Here is a 20,226-nt window from a genome sequence, read left to right on the forward strand (position 1 = left end):
CTGATTTATCCAGAATTTCTCCAACTTTCTGGATTCCCAGTGAAAGCTGTTGACCTTACCTTCTGAGGTACAGAGGTAGCTAACAATTGTTCTGAGGGATCAGTTTCTCCCCACCGGTCTCATCCATAACAGTGATGTCTCCCAGTGGAGTTGCTAAGCTCACTTTGGGGGCCTTCACATTAATGCCATTTGGTCTCCTATGGGGAGGGAGCTCCATATCAGCATCCTGGAACTCTTAGCTGTGGCCATTTTGTACCCTCTACAACCATGTTCGTGACAGAGTAATCACAGTTGTAATAGTCATCATAACCACCATAAACTATGTGAACAATAAAGAATGAGGTTTCACACCCTGCTACATCTGGTGCTCCTTTTTTGGTATGTCCTACACAGGGTGACTCCAATTGCGATTAACCTCACAGTTTGTTGGAAGGCCTACTAGACAGAAGGACTTGGTGCTCCCATGAATATGCATATATCCCTGGGCAGTTTGCATGTTTTCTGTTGCTGGGGGGCCTCCTTAGTGTCTTGTATCAACTGCATCCACAGACACTGTAACTGGTATTGCACTAGGGCAGGAGTGGGGCAGGACTCATTGATAGATGCTTTCCTCTACCAGTGGTTAGAGCTGTTTCTCTACACGTTTCCCCCAGTTCTGTTCCTTATGCACACAGTGGCAAAGATCATTTGGGATTGACTGCACTGCATACTTCTTACCCTTGGTAGCCCCAGCAGCCTTGGTTCCCAATGCTGATGCACCCCTCAGATCAAAACATCTTCTGGCTGCCTCTTCAAATGAACCTACTGTCTTGGGAGCAGGGCAGGATCCACCACCCAGACCTTCACAACAAAACAGTGTGGCTTGTTTGGCCTTTGAAAACTTCTTGGAACCTGTCACCAAGGCCCTTCAGGCAGACCATAAGTTGATCACCAGGGCATCATATGAGGCCAAATGGAACACTTCTCAAGAAATTTGCAGCACATAGAATCATAGAATCATAGAATCATAGAATAGTAGGGTTGGAAGGGGCCTACAAGGCCATCGAGTCCAACCCCCTGCTCAATGCAGGAATCCAAGTCAGAGCATCCCTGACAAATGGCCGTCCAGCCTCGTCTTGAAGGCCTCCAGTGTGGGAGAGCCCACCACCTCCCCAGGTAATTGGTTCCATTGCCGTATTGCTCTGACACTCAGGAAGTTTTTCCTGATGTTCAGTCGGAATCTGGCTTCCTGTAACTTGAGCCCATTATTCCGTGTCCTGCACTCTGGGATAATCAAGAAGAGATCCTGGCCTTCTTCTCTGTGACAACCTTTCAAGTACTTGAAGAGCGCTATCATATCTCCCCTCAGTCTTCTCTTCTCAAGGCTAAACATGCCCAGTTCTTTCAGTCTCTCTTCATAGGGCTTTGTTTCCAGTCCCCTGATCATCTTTGTTGCCCTCCTTTGAACCCTCTCCAGCTTGTCTGCATCCTTCTTAAAGTGTGGTGCCCAGAACTGGACACAGTACTCCAGATGAGGCCTAACCAGTGCTGAGTAGAGGGGAACTAGTACTTCCCGGGATTTGGAAGCGATGCTTCTATGAATGCAGCCCAAAATGGCATTTGCCTTTTTTGCAGCCACATCACATTGTTGGCTCATATTCAGCTTGTGATCGACGACAATTCCAAGATCCTTCTCGCTCGTAGTGTGGTTGAGCCACGTATCCCCCATCTTGTAACTGTGCATTTGGTTTCTTTTTCCTAGGTGCAGAACTTGGCATTTGTCCCTATTAAATGCCATTCTGTTGTTTTCTGCCCAGCACTCCAGTCTATCCAGATCACTTTGAATTTTGTTTCTGTCTTCCAAAGTATTAGCTGTCCCTCCCAATTTTGTGTCATCTGCAAATTTGATCAGCATTCCCTGCACCTCCTCCTCCAAGTCATTAATAAAAATATTGAAGAGCACTGGGCCCAGGACTGAGCCCTGCGGTACCCCACTCGTTACCTCTCCCCAGCTTGAGAAGGTCCCATTGATAAGCACTCTTTGAGTCCGATTCTGTAGCCAACTGTGGATCCACATGATCGTTGTTTCATCTAGCCCACTTCGAGCTAGTTTGCTCATCAGGATATCATGGGGCACTTTGTCGAAAGCTTTGCTGAAGTCGAGGTATATGATGTCTACAGCATTCCCACGGTCTACAAGGGAGGTGACTTGATCAAAAAATGAGATCAGATTTGTCTGGCAGGACTTGTTTTTGACAAATCCATGTTGGCTTCGAGTAATCACTGCATTGTTGTCAAGGTGCTTCCAGATGGATTGCTTTATGATCTGCTCCAGAATTTTCCCAGGGATTGATGTCAGACTGACTGGTCTGTAGTTCCCAGGTTCCTCCTTTTTACCCTTTTTGAAGATAGGGACAACGTTAGCCCTCCTCCAGTCATCTGGCACTTCCCCGGTCCTCCATGATTTCTCAAAGAGAATAGACAGCGGTTCTGAGAGCTCTTCTGCCAGTTCCTTTATGACTCTAGGATGCAGTTCATCTGGCCCTGGAGATTTGAACTCATTCAAAGTAATGAGGTGTTCCTTGACCATATGCCTGTCGATCTCAAGCTGCAATCCTGCCCCTTCAGCCTGTACTTCGCCTTTGCCAGGGGGGTCATAGACCCTCTTTTGGGAGAAGACTGAGCCAAAGTAGGAATTGAGCACCTCTGCCTTTTCTTTGTCATCTGTTATCATTTTGCCATCCTTATTTAATAGCTGAACAACCATTTCTTTCCTCTGCCTTTTACTATGCACGTAGCTGAAGAAAGCCTTTTTGTTGTTTTTAGCATCCCTCGCTAACCTCACCTCGTTCTCCGCTTTAGCCTTCCTGACGCCATCCCTGCAATTCTGTGCTACCTGCCTGTACTCTTCCTTTGTTACTTGGCCTTCTTTCCACTTCCTATATGTGTCCTTTTTTGTTTTCAGGTCATCCCTAAGCTTTTTGTGAAGCCACATTGGCTTCTTCTGTTGTCTTCCACCTTTTCTTCTTGTTGGAATTGTTTGTGATTGTGCCTTGAGAATTTCCTTTTTTAAAAGTTCCCACCCATCTTGGACTCCTTTTCTCGCTAGCATTGCTTGCCATGGGACCTTACTGATCATTGTTCTGAGTTTATTAAAATCAGCTTTCCTAAAATCCAGGGTACGCGTTTGAGTACACTCGGCTTTTGCTTCCCTTAGAACCAAGAACTCAAGTACAACATGGTCGCTTTCCCCCAGAGTTCCTGTAACTGCTACTTTATCCACTAAGTCATCTCTGTTGGTTAGGATCAAGTCAAGGATAGCCGATCCTCTAGTTCCTTCCTCTACTTTCTGTAGGAGGAAGTTATCCGCCACACAAGTCAGGAATTTCCTGGAGGGGCCATGTTTTGCAGAATTTGTCTCCCAACAAATATCGGGGAAATTGAAGTCCCCCATTACTACTACATCATGCTTCCTTAAAACATTGGCTATTTGCTTTTCAAAAGTTTCATCCTTGGCTTCTCCTTGATTGGGTGGCCGGTAGTAGACTCCGACCACCAGGTTCCTTTTATTCTTTGCTCCATTTATTTCAACCCAGATGCTCTCGATGGGGCTACCAAGCTCCTCCTCCTGTATTTCTGTGCAGAGATATGTATTTTCCACATACAGTGCAACCCCGCCTCCCTTTCTGTTCCTCCTGTTCTTTTTGAACAAGTTATATCCTTCAACTGCTGTATTCCAGTCATGAGAGTCATCCCACCAAGTCTCAGTTATACCTATCAAGTCATAATTTCCCTCCTGTATTAAGAGTTCAAGTTCGTTCTGTTTGTTTCCCATACTCTGGGCATTAGTATATAGACATCGAAGACCATGTGCTTCATAGTCTGGCTTTCTTCCTACATGTGTCTGAAGACTATTATTGGGCGCTATCAGCGCTGTTCTCTCCATTGCAGTGCATGCGCCTACGTCCATTGTTACCCCCAACATTACATCTCCCTTCCCCGTAGGATTCAGTTTAAAGCCCTCCTGATGAAGTTCTTCATGCTGTGGCCAAACACATTCTTCCCAGCCTTTGTGAGGTGCAACCCATCCCTAGCCAACAGCCCATCTTCCAGGAAGTATAGCCCGTGGTCCCAGAATCCAAATCTCTCTCGTCGGCACCACCTTCGTAGCCAGTCATTCACCCGGAGTATTTTTCGTTCCCTTTCTATCCCTCTTCTAACTACTGGAAGGATGGATGAGAAAACTATCTGGGCCCCAAAGTTCTTGAGTTTCCTTCCCAAAGCTTCAAAGTCTGACGTGATCTCTTCGTAGCTCCGCTTGGCGGTATCATTTGTTCCCACATGGATGAGAAGAAAGGGATACCTGTCAGTGGGCTTTATGAGTGCAGGCAACCTTTCAGTCACGTCTCTAATCTGTCCTCCCGGGAGACAACATACCTGGCGAGTCCACGGGTCTTCGCGACGTACTTGGGTCTCGATCCCACGCAGCAAGGAGTCTCCCACTACTACCACTCTTCTCTTCTTCTTCTTGTAGGCCTGGGTTTCATCGCCTCTGTTTGACTGACCTTTAGCCTCTTGCTCACTCTCATGCAGGTTCCCCTGTGATTCTTCCTCTGCAGGCTGTCCTCCAGTCTCATCTGCAAGTACCTGGAATCGGTTCCACAGCTCCACCGCTTCCACTGGTGCAGAGTGTCGTCTAGTTCTTCTTCTCCTAACTGTCACCGTTTTCCAAGGAGTATCCTCTACTCCATTTTTCTTCACCTCAGCATTTCCCACTGCCTCATCTTGCTGTTGCTCTTCAAGCTTCTGGTCTGCCCTTTGCACATCAAACACTAGTGCATGCACTTGTCTTCTATCTACAGTATTGGACTTCTTGTTATCCCCTATGAGCAAGGGTTTGTGTTTTACCAGTTATGGTATACTCAGTAGTGGTTTCCACTGATCATTGCCCAGTTGAAAGTCTGTTTTCTGTCACTGTATGTGAAATGTTTTATGAAAGGACTGCCTACATCCATCCCATATCCCACCAATACCTACTTGGAGCCTCTCTGTGGTTCTGTTGCAGTTGATGAAACTGCCTTTGAGGCACTTGCCAGGCACCTCCTTCAGCTTTTATCTAGGATGGTTGCTTTTTTGCTTGCTATAACATCTGCGAATTGGGTGAGCAAACTGTGCAACCGCCAGCATTACCCACTGTTCTCATTCATACGTAGGGACAGAGTGGTCCTGATACCAGATATTTTATTCTTCCCTAAATTGGTGTCCCTTTTCTATCTTAGTCATGAAATCTTCTTGGTCTTCTTAACCCTACCGACACCCTTGGAGTCCTCACTACGTATCCTGGATGATTGTCAGTTGCTGGTATTTTATCTGGACAGGACTGGGATCTTTGAACAGAGCCCACATTTGTTACTTTGTTATGAGGGTCCCAAGAGAGGAAAGCAGTCACCATACAACTTTTTTCTCAGTGGGTTTACTTAGCTGTCTGCCTCTGTTACCAGGCTTTCCTTTAGTGAGTTGGTGGACTTCTGCTGTGCTGTTACATGGTCTCATCCCTCTACATTTGTACATCACTATTGGCTGGATGTCCGAGCCAGGAAGGATGCTCGTCAGCAATCTGGTTGCTTAGCACCTTCCCTGCCCCTGCTAAGTAAGCTTACTATTTACCCATATGTGGGACTGCACACATATCACAAAGAAGTAAGACAGCTTTATATCTGTAATTGTAACTCTTTGAGTGGTCATCTGTACAGACACATAACCTACTATACTACTCCACTGCAGATAATGTTGTGCAGTGCTTTCAGCTTTGCTTCGGTTTTATAAGTGATGTGTTGGTTACTAAGTCGGAAGATATGAGCCATGCCCCCTTGAGCATGTAACTTGGAGGGGGGAGCACCCACCAAAACTCGAGCAAGCAACCTGGTGCCCTCCAGATGTTTTGGACTATAACTCCCAACCAGCACGATGAATGATCATCTGGAGGGAACCAGGTTACCTACCCCTGCTCTAACTATAGAAGCTTCCCAAAATAGGCCCTTCACAGGCACAGAATCCATATGTATGAATGCACAGATGACCATTTGAAGAACTACAGACACAGGTAAGCAACCTGCCCATGTTAACTCACTTTGTGCTTTAGCTCTGCAGATGTTTCAATAACTCTTCGAAACAGAGGTGAAGATGCATTTAAACCAGAACACTATGGTGACTCTATCATTGTAAATCAGCACATAAGCTCAGAAGGGCATCGTAGTTACAAGCTGAAAAGCAGTACAGGTTTGGTGATACTTTCATTTTAAAGGTATTCAGAATGTGTATACTGTAGAAGGAAGTCACGGTGAAGTGAGACTCAAAAAGTTGATATTCTAACTGTTCCCTGCTCTCTCCCAGTGATTTTTTTCTGTATGTTTTTTAAGTGCAGAGTGGTATGCCTTATACCCCCTCCCATTGGTGTTGACCGACTATTTTGTCCACTGAACAACTGCCTTACAATGTGACCCTACGCCAGGAGAACCTAAAGATACACTGATATATCAGTACACTAATGCTGGCAGAATGCCCAGTACGTGGATTTTGGGGTATGGCATGGAAAGAACTGGACGTAAAAGTACTAGAAACTGTTAGGGGCTCAAATAAGCCAATCCTAGCAGCCACTAAGTACAGGCCCTCTTTGTATTATATTTTTGAAAATGTCCAGTTCACAAATTAATATGGTCTGTACACCTGGGGAGCCCCCCCCCCCCCCCCCCGTACACAGAAACCACTACTTTATTTTTGTGTGGCGCTATTATGCTTCCAAGGTGACAGGCATGGGACTACCCAAGTTTGGTATTTGGGAGAACGATAGGTCCTGCAACAAAATGTTGTGCTGTGTCCCTGGTGTGCTACTGGGCCTTCCATTTCATTCATGTCTCCTCTTTTTCTCCTGTGTGTTTAGCTGCTCCATCTGCTACTTCCTCTCTGATTGCTTTCATGTTCCCTTTCATCACTCGCTACTTCCCATCCCCATTTAAGCTCTTATTTCTGATTCTTCTGTTGCTTCCGCCTCCTCCCTAACACATAGTCAAGAGCTGGCACAGTTGTTTGTTCACTGAACTAAATGTGGCACATGCTGACAGTATGGCTGACTGAAACCCTCACTTAAGCATTTGCTTCCAGCTTCTGCCCCTGCACAAATGAATGCATGTGTACTTCTTGTTTTTCTGTGTGTTTTTTTTTCTTTTGTTCATTGCGGGTATTAACATTTTTGTTTTAAACTTTCAAATCTTGAGGTATCTCTCTTTTAGTTCTTGTTAAGGCAGTTTTGCTTTCAAAGCTATTGGCACTGCTCATCTGAATTCAGTATTAGTGGGAGTAATGGTAGGATTGTGTCTATAACGTGGGTGTTTGCATGGGTAGCAGGTGCTAATGTAATGGGATCAAGGGATCAGCCTGTTAAGTGAGTTCTCCCCCCCAAGAAAACTTCCTTGAGAATGCCATCATTGGCAACAGAAATCCACTTGTAAGCCTGATCCGTGATCATTACATTCAATTTGGTTATCTTTGGTTTTTATCTGAAGTACACTTGGTGAAACTCAGGCATCTTTTTCATAAGGGCACACTGCGAGGATCTCTGCTTTACACTGAAGGTATATTTTAATTTGAGCTATATAGTAAAACATTTTTAATGCTGACTATGGTTTACTCTTACTTATGTTCAGGAGTCTTAATTTCCTCCAAGAAGGAAGAACTTACTGCAATCCTGGATCACTTTAATATCCAGGTAATGCTAAAAATGTTTTAATTCTGCATAGTATAGCACCTCGCACATTTTATTTAAAAATAAATTTAGAAAATTGGTTATTTACAGCCAATAAGGATCCAGCTGCGCTTTGCTTAAGAGCATGTATGCAATTAGTTGAATTGCAGCCCCCATGCCCAACTTCCCAAAGCATTTTCTTGCCTCCCAAAAACTTCCTTGCCTCCCAAGGGGCTAGTATTGGGAGGGGGTGGTTAATATCAAAAAGCCCACTTGGTGGGCTGTTTGCTTTACAGTTCTCTGAATTGTGGCCAGTGGTTATGCAGAATTTGAATTAAAAACCAAACTGATGTATTCAGCTTTTCCCACAGACATACCATATGTCACACAAACCATACCAGTTAAAAATCCCCTGATTTACTGCTTCAGGAAACTGGTTCTGAATGCCCTTTAAAGACTTACAATAACAGTGCAGTAAAGATAAATAAAGGCTATTAAGCTCAAAGTACTTTAATACTGTTGTATTTGTAACAATTTCTCCTATAGTTTGTTGGATATAGAGAAAAAATTATGATTCTCAAGTGGCTGATCACTTAAATATTTACTTTGGCTAAAAAAAAATGTTTAAAGTAAAGACCTATTCTTCGTTGCAGGTAGATAATCCTATATGTGTTCTCACCCAGGAAATGAGCAAACTATTTTTGCAGTCTAAAAATGAAAGTGACAAATACAAGGTAATGAAAACCGTCATCTAAAATAGTTCGTACTGTATAGTGTAGGGGTGGGCAACACATGGCCAGTGGGCTGTATGCGGCCCCGTTCTCTTCTGTCCTCAGGAAGGCTGATATGGAGGGCACGCACAGGATTTGCATTCCCTGGTGAGCTCTGATGATGTTTCTTTGTGTACGTATCTGCACATGTTGAGCGGGCAATGAGGCAAATAGACTTTAATGAATCGCATGAAATGATTGTGCCCATAATTCTTGGTCTTTTGAAAATACAGTTTTAAAACATGAACTTCATGTTTCTTGAGTTAGTTCTTTATGAAAGCAACACAGCTGGAGCAGATGAAGGAAGATTATTCATACATCATGGAAACCAAAGCCAGAACGCATGATCAGGTTGAACAAGGAGGAGAGGTAAGGAACATTTTTAGTAGTTTGTAATAGCAGTGTACTCTGGTAGAAAATACAACAGTGGTTTTGTGTGACCCAGACAGGCATACTGTAATCTGAAACTTCCTTTACAAATCTCAAATTTGTTCTGGATCTGAGAATTCCCCAATAAGACTGGTAGCACTATATAATTTATAAATTCCCGTCACTGGCTTAATCTTCACAAAGACAATGTTCATTATTCTAACAAGTAAACAGTAAAAACTCAATCCCAGTGTTATAGCAGATGAATCAGGTAAGGTATCCAGAGCCAGTCTTGTCCAGTTTTGTTGGATGAGTTTCAGTTGGTACGGCTCGATGATGTTGTCAAGGTGCTTGGACAGGTTCAAGCAACCACTTCCATATTGGATCCTTGCCCCTCTTGGCTTATAAAAACTGGAAGGGAGGGAACAGTTGGCTGGGCTAGGGACGTGATTAATGCCTCCTTGTGAGAAGGAATTGTTGCTGGACACCCCAATATTCTTCCCTTTTGACATGGAAAAGAAGGTTTCATTCCTGCTTGGGAAAGTACAGGAGAAGTGTGGTATTCTGAAAGCCAGGGCTGATACTCAAAGCAGAATGGTGTATATGATATAAAGCCATCACCCTCTCTGGCTTGACCATTGTTTTCCCAACTTAATACCTTGACATCTTACTCTCCTTTGATCCTATTTTCTATTTACATTATGGCTCCAAAATGTCAGCCCAAGAGAGTTGCCAGGTAAATCTACGAATCAGTTGTTAATTTTACTTGTGTGTTTAAGCTGGGAGAAAAGATTGTCAGTCAGTTTATTGCTGAACCATCACATATCTTAGTTTCAGTGAGCCAGCAGAGACAGGATTTTTGCCATGGTTTGAGTTTTAATAATTAGCTCAAATGTTGGGCACATAAGAAACACCCCATTCACCCAGGAGTTAGGACTCCAAAAAAGTCTCACTCTCTCCCAGAAAGGAATCTTGTGAAACCTTCCTTCCCGCTCCCTCTTTTCCTCTTTCCCTCTTTGTTGCTGCAGAGGCACCCCACCACCTCCAACTTCATCGCACCCAAACTGTGCAGTTATGGATAGGTAAAATATACCCCTTGTTATACTAACCTCTCCCCATTAGCTTGCCAGGCCCCCTTCCTTCATTACCCCCACTTGCCTGAAAAACCCTGTCAGCTTTTCCCTGCTCCTTTTTCTGTCTCCCACAGGGCCACTACCCCAGGCTGTTTCCAGGGAGATAAGCAAGATGCCTCTCCTTGATCACAAGCTCAGCCACCAGCCTCCTTCCCCTCTCATGTCATTCCCCACATCCCTCTCCCTTCTCATTCTCCCTGCCACTGAGGCGTCTTCTTCTCCCCCCTGCCCTTCCCCAACCTGCTAGTTAGTTACACTAAACCATTGCTTTAAAGTGTCTGCTTTAATAATTAGAACTGGTAGTCTGTGTGAATGAAATTTAATCCTATAAAGTGCCTGTTGCCTCAGTCTAATATTTTGAATGTATGTGTTCATTCCTTTCAATAAATTACTCCTGGGTTAAGCAACTGTGTCTTTAATCTCCAGATCCCCTTAGCCCCTTAAGGTGCTAAATTTTGAGACTCTCTGTGTTAAAAAAATAATCCCTTCAAGTGACAAGATTGCATGTCTGAAAAGGCACACTCAAGCATGCACCCATGCAAAACGAACACTTGCTAACAGAGTGATCCTGGGCCACCTGAAAGAGGTGGTGGTGAGACCACTCCTGAAGAAATCCTCCCTGGTCCTGGAAGAACTTAACAACTTTAGGTTGGTGGCAAGTGTTCCTTTCCTAGCCAAGGTCTTTGAGTGGGTGGTTGCCAACCAGCTCCAGATGCTCTTGGATGAGACCAAGGATTTTCTGGATCCATTTCAGTCAAAGTTCTGGCTGGGTTTTAGCACGGAAACAGCCTTGGTCGCCCTGTATGATGACCTATGTCAGGAGAGAGACGGGGAGCGTGACCTTGTTGATTCACCTTGATCTCTCAGTGACTTTTGATACCATTGACCATGGTATCATTCATGGTATCATTTTTTGTTGGGAGTGGGAGATACTGCATTGCGGTGGTTTTGCTTCCACTTGGATGGTAAGTTCCAGATGGTACTACTTGGGCAATATTGCTCGGCCCCGTGGATTCTCCAGTATGGGGTTCCACAGGGGTTGGTTTTGTCCCCCATGTTATTTACCGTCTATGTGAAACCACTGAGTGGTGTAATCAGGAGACTTGGAGTGCGTTATCATCAGTATGCTGATAACACTCGGCTCTATTTCTCCTTTTCATCTTTACCGGGTGAAGCTGTGGATATGCTAAAGTGGTGTCTGGCCGCAACAATGGACTGGATGAGGGCTAATAAACTGAAGTGCAATCCAGACAAGATGCTGTTAGTGGGTGATTCTTCTGACTGGATTGAGGGTGTTCAGCCTGGATGGTGTTACACTCCCCCTGAAGGAGCAGGTTCATAGCTTGGGGGTTCTCCTGGAATCATCTTTGTTTCTGGAGGCTCAGGTGGCCTCAGTGGCACAGAGTGCCTACTAGCTTTGATTGGTGGCCCAGCTATGCCCCTGTCTAGACAGGGAAAATCTGGTTTATGCTCTGGTAACCTCCTAGTTAGATTACTGCAATATGCTCTGTGGGGCTGCATTTGAAGGTGGTTTGGAAGCTGCAGCTTGTTCAAAATGTGGTGGGCAGATAGATAGCAGAGACCAGAAGGTCTGAACATATATGACCAATTCTGACTTGCTTGCACTGGCTGCCTGTATTTGTCCAAGCCCAATTCATGTTGCTAGTTTTGAACTATACAGCCTTACATGGCTTGGGACTGTAATACCTGACTGACCAACTCCCGGTACGAGCCATAAACTCTGCTCATCATCTGACACTCTCTTCCAAGTGCCTCCTCCACGTGAGGCTTGGAGGTCCTTCTTGGTGGCCCCCAACTGTGGAAAGTTTTCCACGGTGAGGCCTGCCTAGCGTCAATATTGTCATCTTTTCGGTGCCATTTTAAGATTTTCCTCTACTCCTAGGCATTTCATAAAAGTTTTTTTATGGGGCCTAGGATTTACTGTTGATTGTTTTAAAATTGTTATATTTTTGTATGTTGGTTTTATATTAGCTTTGGCTATCAGGTGGTATACACATGTAAGAAATGAAATCTATTTTTATTAGTTAATCAATGAAGGCCCAATTCAACATATCTCTCATGGACTGAGAATACACCATGTGCCTGAGTGCTCCCTTCTCTCATTTCCCCTTCCTTTCACACCTTGCATGCACAGTTTCCTCTCTCTACAAACCAGAGATTGAAACCAGATTGGACATCCTGGGAAATGGGGGAAGAATAGAAGGGAGGTGCAAGGAGGGAGTGTGCAGCACATGGCTTGTTCTCAGTCCAAAAAACTAAGATGTATTGGACTGGAATTGTTAACATCTGAATTAGGCCAAAGGGCTACTTCTTGAATCAGTTCATGTCTTGTAACAAGTTGTATTGTTAGTATTTTATGTCAATTGACATTGAGGTGCCCAAACTCTTCTGTCACTAGCAAGAATTCAGAAAGTATCCTAGTATCTGTACTGCTACCATCTCCATTCATCAACATTTTGTATTCCTTTTTTAGTTTCTTGAAGACCTTCGGAAGCAGTATTTGGAGAAGGAGGAGCGTTATAAAAGTATTGGTGCTTTGAGTGAAATGCAAGAAGCGTTAAAGAAGTTACAGCACCAAATAGCTTGGGCAATGGTAATTGCTTGCCTCAGTATGTTACTTAATTTAAGTGGGCTTAATTTGATTATTATTGTATTTAGCTTATGGTGTTAATTGTGGCCTTGTATTTTAGGTGAAAGAGACTGAAGAAGAAATAGAAACAATCAGAAATGATATTGGTGCTCACCAAGCAAGAACTCAGAAAGTTGTTGAGAAAATGAAAGAATGGCAGGTATATAAATTTGCTGCAAAGCTTTACTTGAATTTCTTTGGTTCCTTTGTTCAAGTGAAGCAGTAAGATTCACTTTTTAAAAATGTGATTAGTTCACTTTTTAAGAATCCCTTTTCATGTAGAAGTCTAGAGAAGTGGATATCTGCATCTCTTCTCAGTTTTGAACTCTTTTTATAGAACTGAATGTCGCTTCGTTTTGTGGAAGAGAGTCCAGAGTTCATATTGCTATGCTGGCACATTTGACCAACTGATTATTTTGTTTACATGTGGCTATTAATGAAACCAAACTGAGCTAACCATTTCCTTGTAAACCTATGTCAGGACCTGGGTGGAGGCATGGATAGCTATACCCAAATCATGCCCAGGGTCTCTGCTACCCGTTGTTGGAGCCTGATGTGTAGCAGGCATAAGACAGTGCTCCACTGACCAGACAAAGAAAGGATATATAACTAGTATTTTTTATCAGGCTCAACAGTCCAGAGGCTTCATATTGCTTGCCTGTCAAAGGGGCCAAAGGTAGACACCTTTATTGCCTTCTGTGCCTAAAGAGGGTTCCAAGGCTGAAGCATCCACTGTCCCTGGGCAGCCCACCAGTTTGCATGGCTCTCCCATGATGTTCCCTGTTCACAATCTAGGGTCCTGATAATAGATTAATGAAATCCAGAATGAGGAGTTATTTGGAAAGCAGCGTAGAGTTGAGATTAGATCCTGCCTTATCTGCAAAATACTGTCACATTGTTCCATTCTAGACAATGTAGTCATGACTCACTTGATTAATTAATTTAGATAAGATTGAGCATAAATAACTTTCTCTGGATGATAGCCTCAGTTTGCCAGTTCACCTTATTTTCCCTGGTATAATGAGATTTCTGATTACATTATGACATTTGCCTGTTTGTTTTTCAGGCTAAGGTAAATGTAGCAGAAAAAAAATGTAGAACCATGGAAGACAAGCTAGAGAAGATAACTGAAGAAGTGGTAACATTAGAATCTTCATGTAATGCTTCAAAAACAGATGTGAAGGCAAAAAGAAAAGCATACAACAATGCAGAGGTTTGTGGATAGAAAGTTCAGTCTTAAAGTACTATAAATATGCAGTTACTACATAGTAATGTTGTCTTAGGCTGTTGTATTTTGTGCAAAGCTTCCCTAAAGTGAGATTTGAAGATTATTTCCTTAATATCATGTGGCCTGGACTGGAAGGCACGAGTAGTAAAACTAAAACTTGAGTATAGGCTAGCTGAATATAATTTCAAAAAAGATAGGCAAAAGGTACTACAAAAACTATTTAAAATAAATTTTAGATATTTGCCAATAGGATTCCAGTTCTTCATTAATTAAATATTTGTGTCAATGTTCACTGTAAGCTTTCTCCAGTCAATTTTTAACACAGGTCTGCTTCTCTTGTTCAGGCAGCACATAATCGGTCTCGAGGTGAATTGAAACGCTTGATGAAAGATCATGAACAACTTCGCCAAAAAATTGAAGAACTGAAAATTCAGTAATGGTTTCCCTTTCTAAACATTACATTACAGAGAGAACAAGTTCTTGTGAACTTTAAAAAGATTTAAATCAAACTTTTAAAAATAGAAAAGAAAAAAGGGATATGATGGTTTTGATTTTCTACTAAAACATGCAATGTAAAAGAAGGAGTTAAAGTGTCTGTCCTGTCTCATAATATTTCATTGATAATTTACTGATACTCAGAATTGCCTGATATTTTTATGTTTAAACAGACCAACCAAGTTGGTTGAAAAACTAAAGTTTAAACTTATTGTGAGCAGCCCTTTTGTCTGTGTGTTTTATGTAAGAATCATTTGAGTATCATGTGCATTTTGCGCATATGGGGTCACAGCTTAATTATCTTTGTTGGAAATAGAGCAGTTTGGACATACTTCTACTTTCTCATTTACTTCTGCTGCAGCTCTGCATTTATTTGTTCCACACTTTCACCAGTCAGTTGGATGGATGAGGACCCTTGCAGCTTTTTGATGAACATTGTTCCTACCCTTCGTTTCCTAAGATGCACCAGGCAACAGATGCTTGATGACAAAACTTTAATGTTTTGAGAATATTCTTATGGTCTGTTGCCTTAAGTGTCTGCAGGTGGCCTAGGAATTAGTCTTCTCTGAACTTAAATGTTACCAGACTGAAATGTGCAAGTCTTACTGTAGAAGTTTACTCTTTGGGGTAGACTCTGTATCTGTTAGGAGTGTACAGAGTGGATTGATTCAAATCAAAACAATTCAAATCAGCAAGAAAAACAGCCAATTTAAATAACTGGTTTAAGTTTCCCACTGATATTTTTTCATATATTTCCTAAACAATAGTGCAGATCTGACCACGGAACCATGCTAATTTACTAGTTTTATCCTGAGACTGTCAAGAACTGGTACAAAAATTGATTCGGATAATTGAGTAAGGGGAGGCACTCCTAATTCCACTGGTGGCTTTTCTAGACAAATAAAGATAAAATTTCCTAGGATTTAGAAAAAACAACAAAGTGCCTTATGGCACCTTAAAAACCAACACAGTTTATATGACAGAAATACAAGCTTATGCCATAATACATTTGCTAGTCTGTAAGTTGTCGCAAGGCTCTTTCTTATTTATGCTACAACAGACTAGCATGGCTCTCTCTGTGGGATTTAGAAGCAGTTTTAGGCTGGAGTTTGATGCAAAATATTATCACCATGTCCACCTGGATTATACCCTAGTTTAAATAAGCTTTAATGGTGAGCATTACTATTCACCCTGCTGTCCAGGCATGAAACCTTGGCTTTGTGTTGACTCTTCTATCTTTTGCTCCCCACACTCAATCAGTTGCCAAGTCATGTCACTATCCTTTATGCAACATAGCAAAGATCTGCCCATTCCTCCCTGCCCCATCAGATACAGTTGTGGTTCATTGGTCATCTCCCACCTTGATTACTGCAGCCTTCTTCTCTCTGGTCATCCTCTCACCTCTGTCTGAAACTCCACTCCCAAAATCATCCATGTTCAGACAATGTGATGTCCCTCCTCAGATAATTTAGTTTTGTCTGCCACCTTCCATACTACGTCCATATCCACCTTGTCTTTGTACCTAAAAGCTCTCCACAGCCTTGCCGCACCTTATCTCTCCATATGAAACTTAAAAAAAACCCTCTATCATGCCCCACTACCTTACCTTTCTTTTCTTTCTAAACTAAAAAGCTTCAAACACTTTCTTTTTAGAAAAGGTGCCATGACCCTGTTGATACTGGTTGCACTGTTTCCAGCCCTAAAATGTCCTTTCTGAGATAGAGTGACCGAAACTCTACACGGTATTCTAAATGCAGCAATACCATGAATCTGTAAGCAACACCTTACAATACTGTCTATCCTTTTGGAGCTCATTACGGTCTGCTTAGGTTTTAATCATCCCGAAAAATTTGGTGTCATCTGAAACCTTGGCCACTCCACTGAACTCCAGATTATTTATGAACAAGTTAAATAGCACTGGTCCCTAATGCAGATCTTTGGGAAAAGTCCACTGCCTGCTTCTTTGCTTTGTGAGATTTTTTTTTATTCCTATCTTCTGCCACCTAATTGATAACCACTTGCTGATCAATGAGAGGACCTGTCATATTGCATGACTGCTAAGTGTATACAGAAGCCATTGGTGAGGGACTTGGAAAGCCAGGTATATAGTATCTACCAAATCACCCCTATCCATAAGCTTGTTGACATTCTCAAGGAATCCCAATAGATTGATGAGGCAGGACTGCTTTGTAGAAGCTGTGCTGATTCTTCTTTTTGTTATACCACTGTGCACGGCCTTCACTCTGTCACCGTCTGCTGACTGGAGGTCTGCTACCTTAAAAGACTGCCTATTCTCTCTTGCTGCTCCCCATATCTAGTGTTCCCCCTCTGAATTCAGTGCTGTCTCTCTTCATTCCTTCAAACCTACCTGTTCCATGTAGCCTCTGGCTTGTCCCCTTATTTCTCATTCTGAAGTGAACCATTCTTTAAGTACATGTAACCTCATTTGCCCATGGTATCCCATTCTCCCTTTGTTTTTCATATTGTCTATCTTAAAGTGTAAGCTCCTTACATGGAGGGACCTGTCTATTTTTATCCATGTAACTGTAAGATGCCAGGTGCAGGGACAGTGCTGTATAAATAATAACTAGAATTATCTTCTACAGTCCTTTATTTACAAGCAGGAAGAAAAATAATCTGCTTCTTTTTGTTCACAGAATGACAAACACATTTTTATAGTCTGCTTATGATGTGCTGTCTAGGTAAATTCAGCCTTTAAAACTGTGTATGTTGTTGTTGTTTAGTTACCCAGTTTCAAAACAGGAGTGTGAAACAGCAGCCAGTTAATGTTGATTTTACTTGTATAGGGCATACATAAAAACCATGCCAAAGGAAAAGTATACTGCAATAAATTGGTGTAGATATAAATAGAACCTGAATATCTATTGATGTCTGTTTCTTCTTAGCTTAATGTATTTTGTCATTTCATTTCTTGAACAAATAATCCATGGGTTATGTAATATTACAGTGCTGAACAGATTTCAGAGCCTGAAAATTTGGAAAAACAGAAAAAAATTGACCTCTTAAAAGAGCAGCTGAAGACATTACATGATCAAGATGATGCAATTGGTCACCAGATACAGCAGTTTCAACAGGCTATATATAGATATGAGGAAGATTCTACTAGGCTTAAGTAAGCTTAATAGATGTAACTGATTACTTAATTTGTGTATTGAACTACATGTCAGAAGTCTGATTTTTTTATTCTTTCTGCTGTCTTGAGATGATTTCTATGTGAGCCCAGAGCTTGCACGTGCAAGGGATATTCCCCAGTGGCACGAATTAAGTATGCATGTGCAACCCTTGTCTGGTGCAGTTTTGGAAGAGACATGGGATCACTTAGATTGGGGTGGGAAGAAGGTAGCTCTCCAGATGTTTTGGATTTTAACTCCTAACATTCCTGACCATTGTCCATGCTAGCAGGAGCTTCTGGGAGTTGAAGTCGAAAACATCTGGAGAGCTACCTTCTGCCCACCCTGATTTAGATTCCCTGTTATTTTTCTGCAGGGGTAGAGGGTGTGTACCTTTTTGGTGGAGATATCTGACACCTCACTTTACAAAGAGCCTCAAGTAGAGGCAATTTTCCAGAAGCTTCCTTGGGAGAAGAGGCATCCGGGTACTGGCTTAGAGAATGTGTTGTCAGCCATGGCTTTGGAAATCAGACTTCGAAGGCTTACTAAGACAATTGTACCTGACAAAAGTTAATCCGATTGTGTGCAAAGATGTCTTGTGGCTATAGAAATGGAATTGATATTTTAATAATGCATAATATTTCAGTAATTTGTTTGGTGTTTTAGGAAGGAAGAAAATGAACTGAAACATGTATTGGATTATCAGGAACGACAGCTAAAAGAATTAAAGGAGAGTAAAACAAATAGACTGAAAAGATTTGGACAATATATGCCAGACCTTTGTCAAGCAATTGAAAGAGCTCATCAGCAGAAACTGTTTAGATTCAAACCAATAGGACCCCTAGGTAACCTATAATTGTACTGCTTGTAAACAAATTATAAAAATATTGACCAGAACATATAGGGCAGTGGATTGCAGCCTTAATTTTTTCAAGCTGAATAGTAAACATGGGATTGTCTTTGTGTGTATGTAGTGCTAGCTCTAGGGTTTTGAGGGCCCTTGGGCATGGCCCGCTCAATGGGCCTCCTCCCTCAGTGAGTCTACCTTCTCACCACCATTGTCACCAGCTGCTACTGTTCCACATCCTCTCTTTTTCATCTTTGCTACTGCTTGCTTGATCTGCAGAGAGCAAGTGAGTAAGTAGGCAGTGGCATCTACTGCTCCTTCTCACCATCACCGTTGTCTGGGCCAAAGTGAGAGGCTGGTGAACAAGCTGATTGCAATGCTGAAGAGAAGGAGCATGTCCAGGGAGCTTTTGTTAGTGGGGCCCTGCTGGGATGTGGGCCCTTGGCAGGTTGATGCCAGCTGTATGTCTATGTCTATACCTGCATTTCTCATCCTGATCTTACTGAGCGTAAAAATTACGTTCTTTTGGATCTGAGAATGATGGTGTTCTTGACAGTGGAGAGGACTCCTAGATTCCTACTTAGTAAGGAAAAAAGGGTTAGTGCATGCTTGCTATGTAGATTGAAGGGAAGGGAAGATAGTTAGAGCGTCTAAAAGTAATTCACAGGCCAAACAAGCAATGTGCAAATATTTATAGTTTTGGTTGGCCATTGTGTGAAACAGGATGCTGGACTAGATAAACCTTTATCTAGTCCAGCAGGGCTCCCCTTGTGTTCTTCAGATTGGTCTCCTGCTCTTGGTTATAAAAAGCCCTTCCTTCAGCCTTGCAGGGAATTTATAGATCTGTCTTCAAATTATCTGGTGGATTTTGCATTCATTTGGCAGGATAAAACAATTACTGGAAAGATGTCATAAGAAGAGGAATTCAAAGCTCTTATTTATTTATTTCATTTCTATACCGCCCAGTAGTGAGGCTCTCTCTCTTGCCATGTTTGATATGATATAGAAAAGTAAAAGGGCTTTTTCATTCATGAATAACTTGACAAACATATTTTTTAAAATACAAGGTTAAAAAACATATACTTTGGACAGTGTCTTGAGGTAGTTTGGGAGTAATTTTTTTAACTTCTGAAATTAGTATGTGCATATTCATAGGCCAAGGTCACATTAAAGATAAGCATTGCCTCTTCTTTCGTTTCAAAGAGTATGACTACTAGGTGCAGCATGCTGAATACAGTCACAGGGCCAAACTAGGTGTGATTGCATGCACGCAGTCACACTTAAAAATATAAATACCCAGTGCAGGAGGAGGAGGCTGAGCAGGACTGGGGGCAGGAAAGGGGAGTTAACTCTTCCCCATATGTGCAGACACTGAGGTTCCAACAAAGACTCTCCCGAAGTTGCTATTTGTCCTAGGAGGGAAGCTCGCAAATAAACTTGCGTATTAATTGCTTAAAAGCAATAAACATCACGTCTAGTTTAGTTTGCAGTGAATCCTGGGAAACACTGGTGCCTCCACCCTGTCTTTTACATCACTGTGGGTGGTGCTTGTCGCTGGAGAGAGGTTGAGGACCACAGCCTGCACAACCAGAATACTTTAATATGATATTACGTACTATGCTGAGTCTTGATTCTTGCATTTTAGGTGCTTTTATTCATCTGAAAGATGCTGAACTTGCTCTGGCTGTGGAAACATGTTTAAAAGGCCTGGTTCTGGCATTTTGCTGTGATAACCATAGCGATGAAAGAGTGTTGCAGGCACTGATGTACAAGTTCTGTCAACATGGTAGTCGTCCCCAAATCATCGTTAATACTTTTCGGAATAGTGTTTATGATGTAAGGCCAAGGTTAGTTTGTCTGATACCTTTGGTCCAGAACCTGAT

At 42.3% G+C, this 20,226-nt stretch overlaps 1 protein-coding gene across 11 annotated transcripts in view; it reads left to right on the top strand.

Annotated features, from left to right (window-relative positions):
• The window catches only part of SMC6 (structural maintenance of chromosomes 6), a 108,687-nt gene that overhangs the window by 20,668 nt on the left and 67,793 nt on the right, over nucleotides 1-20,226 (top strand). For 9 of the 11 annotated variants that reach the window (XR_014786537.1, XR_014786538.1, XM_084826582.1 and 6 more), the window contains exons 5-15: nucleotides 6,122-6,258; nucleotides 7,683-7,744; nucleotides 8,374-8,454; nucleotides 8,758-8,859; nucleotides 12,487-12,606; nucleotides 12,704-12,802; nucleotides 13,709-13,855; nucleotides 14,215-14,303; nucleotides 17,334-17,498; nucleotides 18,163-18,341; nucleotides 19,989-20,190. Coding sequence is in view for 9 of the 11 variants with exons in the window: in XM_084826582.1 (XP_084682708.1) it covers nucleotides 6,122-6,258; nucleotides 7,683-7,744; nucleotides 8,374-8,454; nucleotides 8,758-8,859; nucleotides 12,487-12,606; nucleotides 12,704-12,802; nucleotides 13,709-13,855; nucleotides 14,215-14,303; nucleotides 17,334-17,498; nucleotides 18,163-18,341; nucleotides 19,989-20,190 (1,383 nt within the window). In the remaining 2 variants the exon portion in view is untranslated. The remainder of the gene's footprint in view (nucleotides 1-6,121; nucleotides 6,259-7,682; nucleotides 7,745-8,373; nucleotides 8,455-8,757; nucleotides 8,860-12,486; nucleotides 12,607-12,703; nucleotides 12,803-13,708; nucleotides 13,856-14,214; nucleotides 14,304-17,333; nucleotides 17,499-18,162; nucleotides 18,342-19,988; nucleotides 20,191-20,226) is intronic. The other 2 variants (XM_084826580.1, XM_084826579.1) reach the window with 2 other exon arrangements.

Source organism: Heloderma suspectum, chromosome 1 (genome assembly GCF_057233095.1).
Source record: "Heloderma suspectum isolate Gila_16-S chromosome 1, 16-S_ref, whole genome shotgun sequence".
NCBI classification, from domain to species: domain Eukaryota; kingdom Metazoa; phylum Chordata; class Lepidosauria; order Squamata; family Helodermatidae; genus Heloderma; species Heloderma suspectum.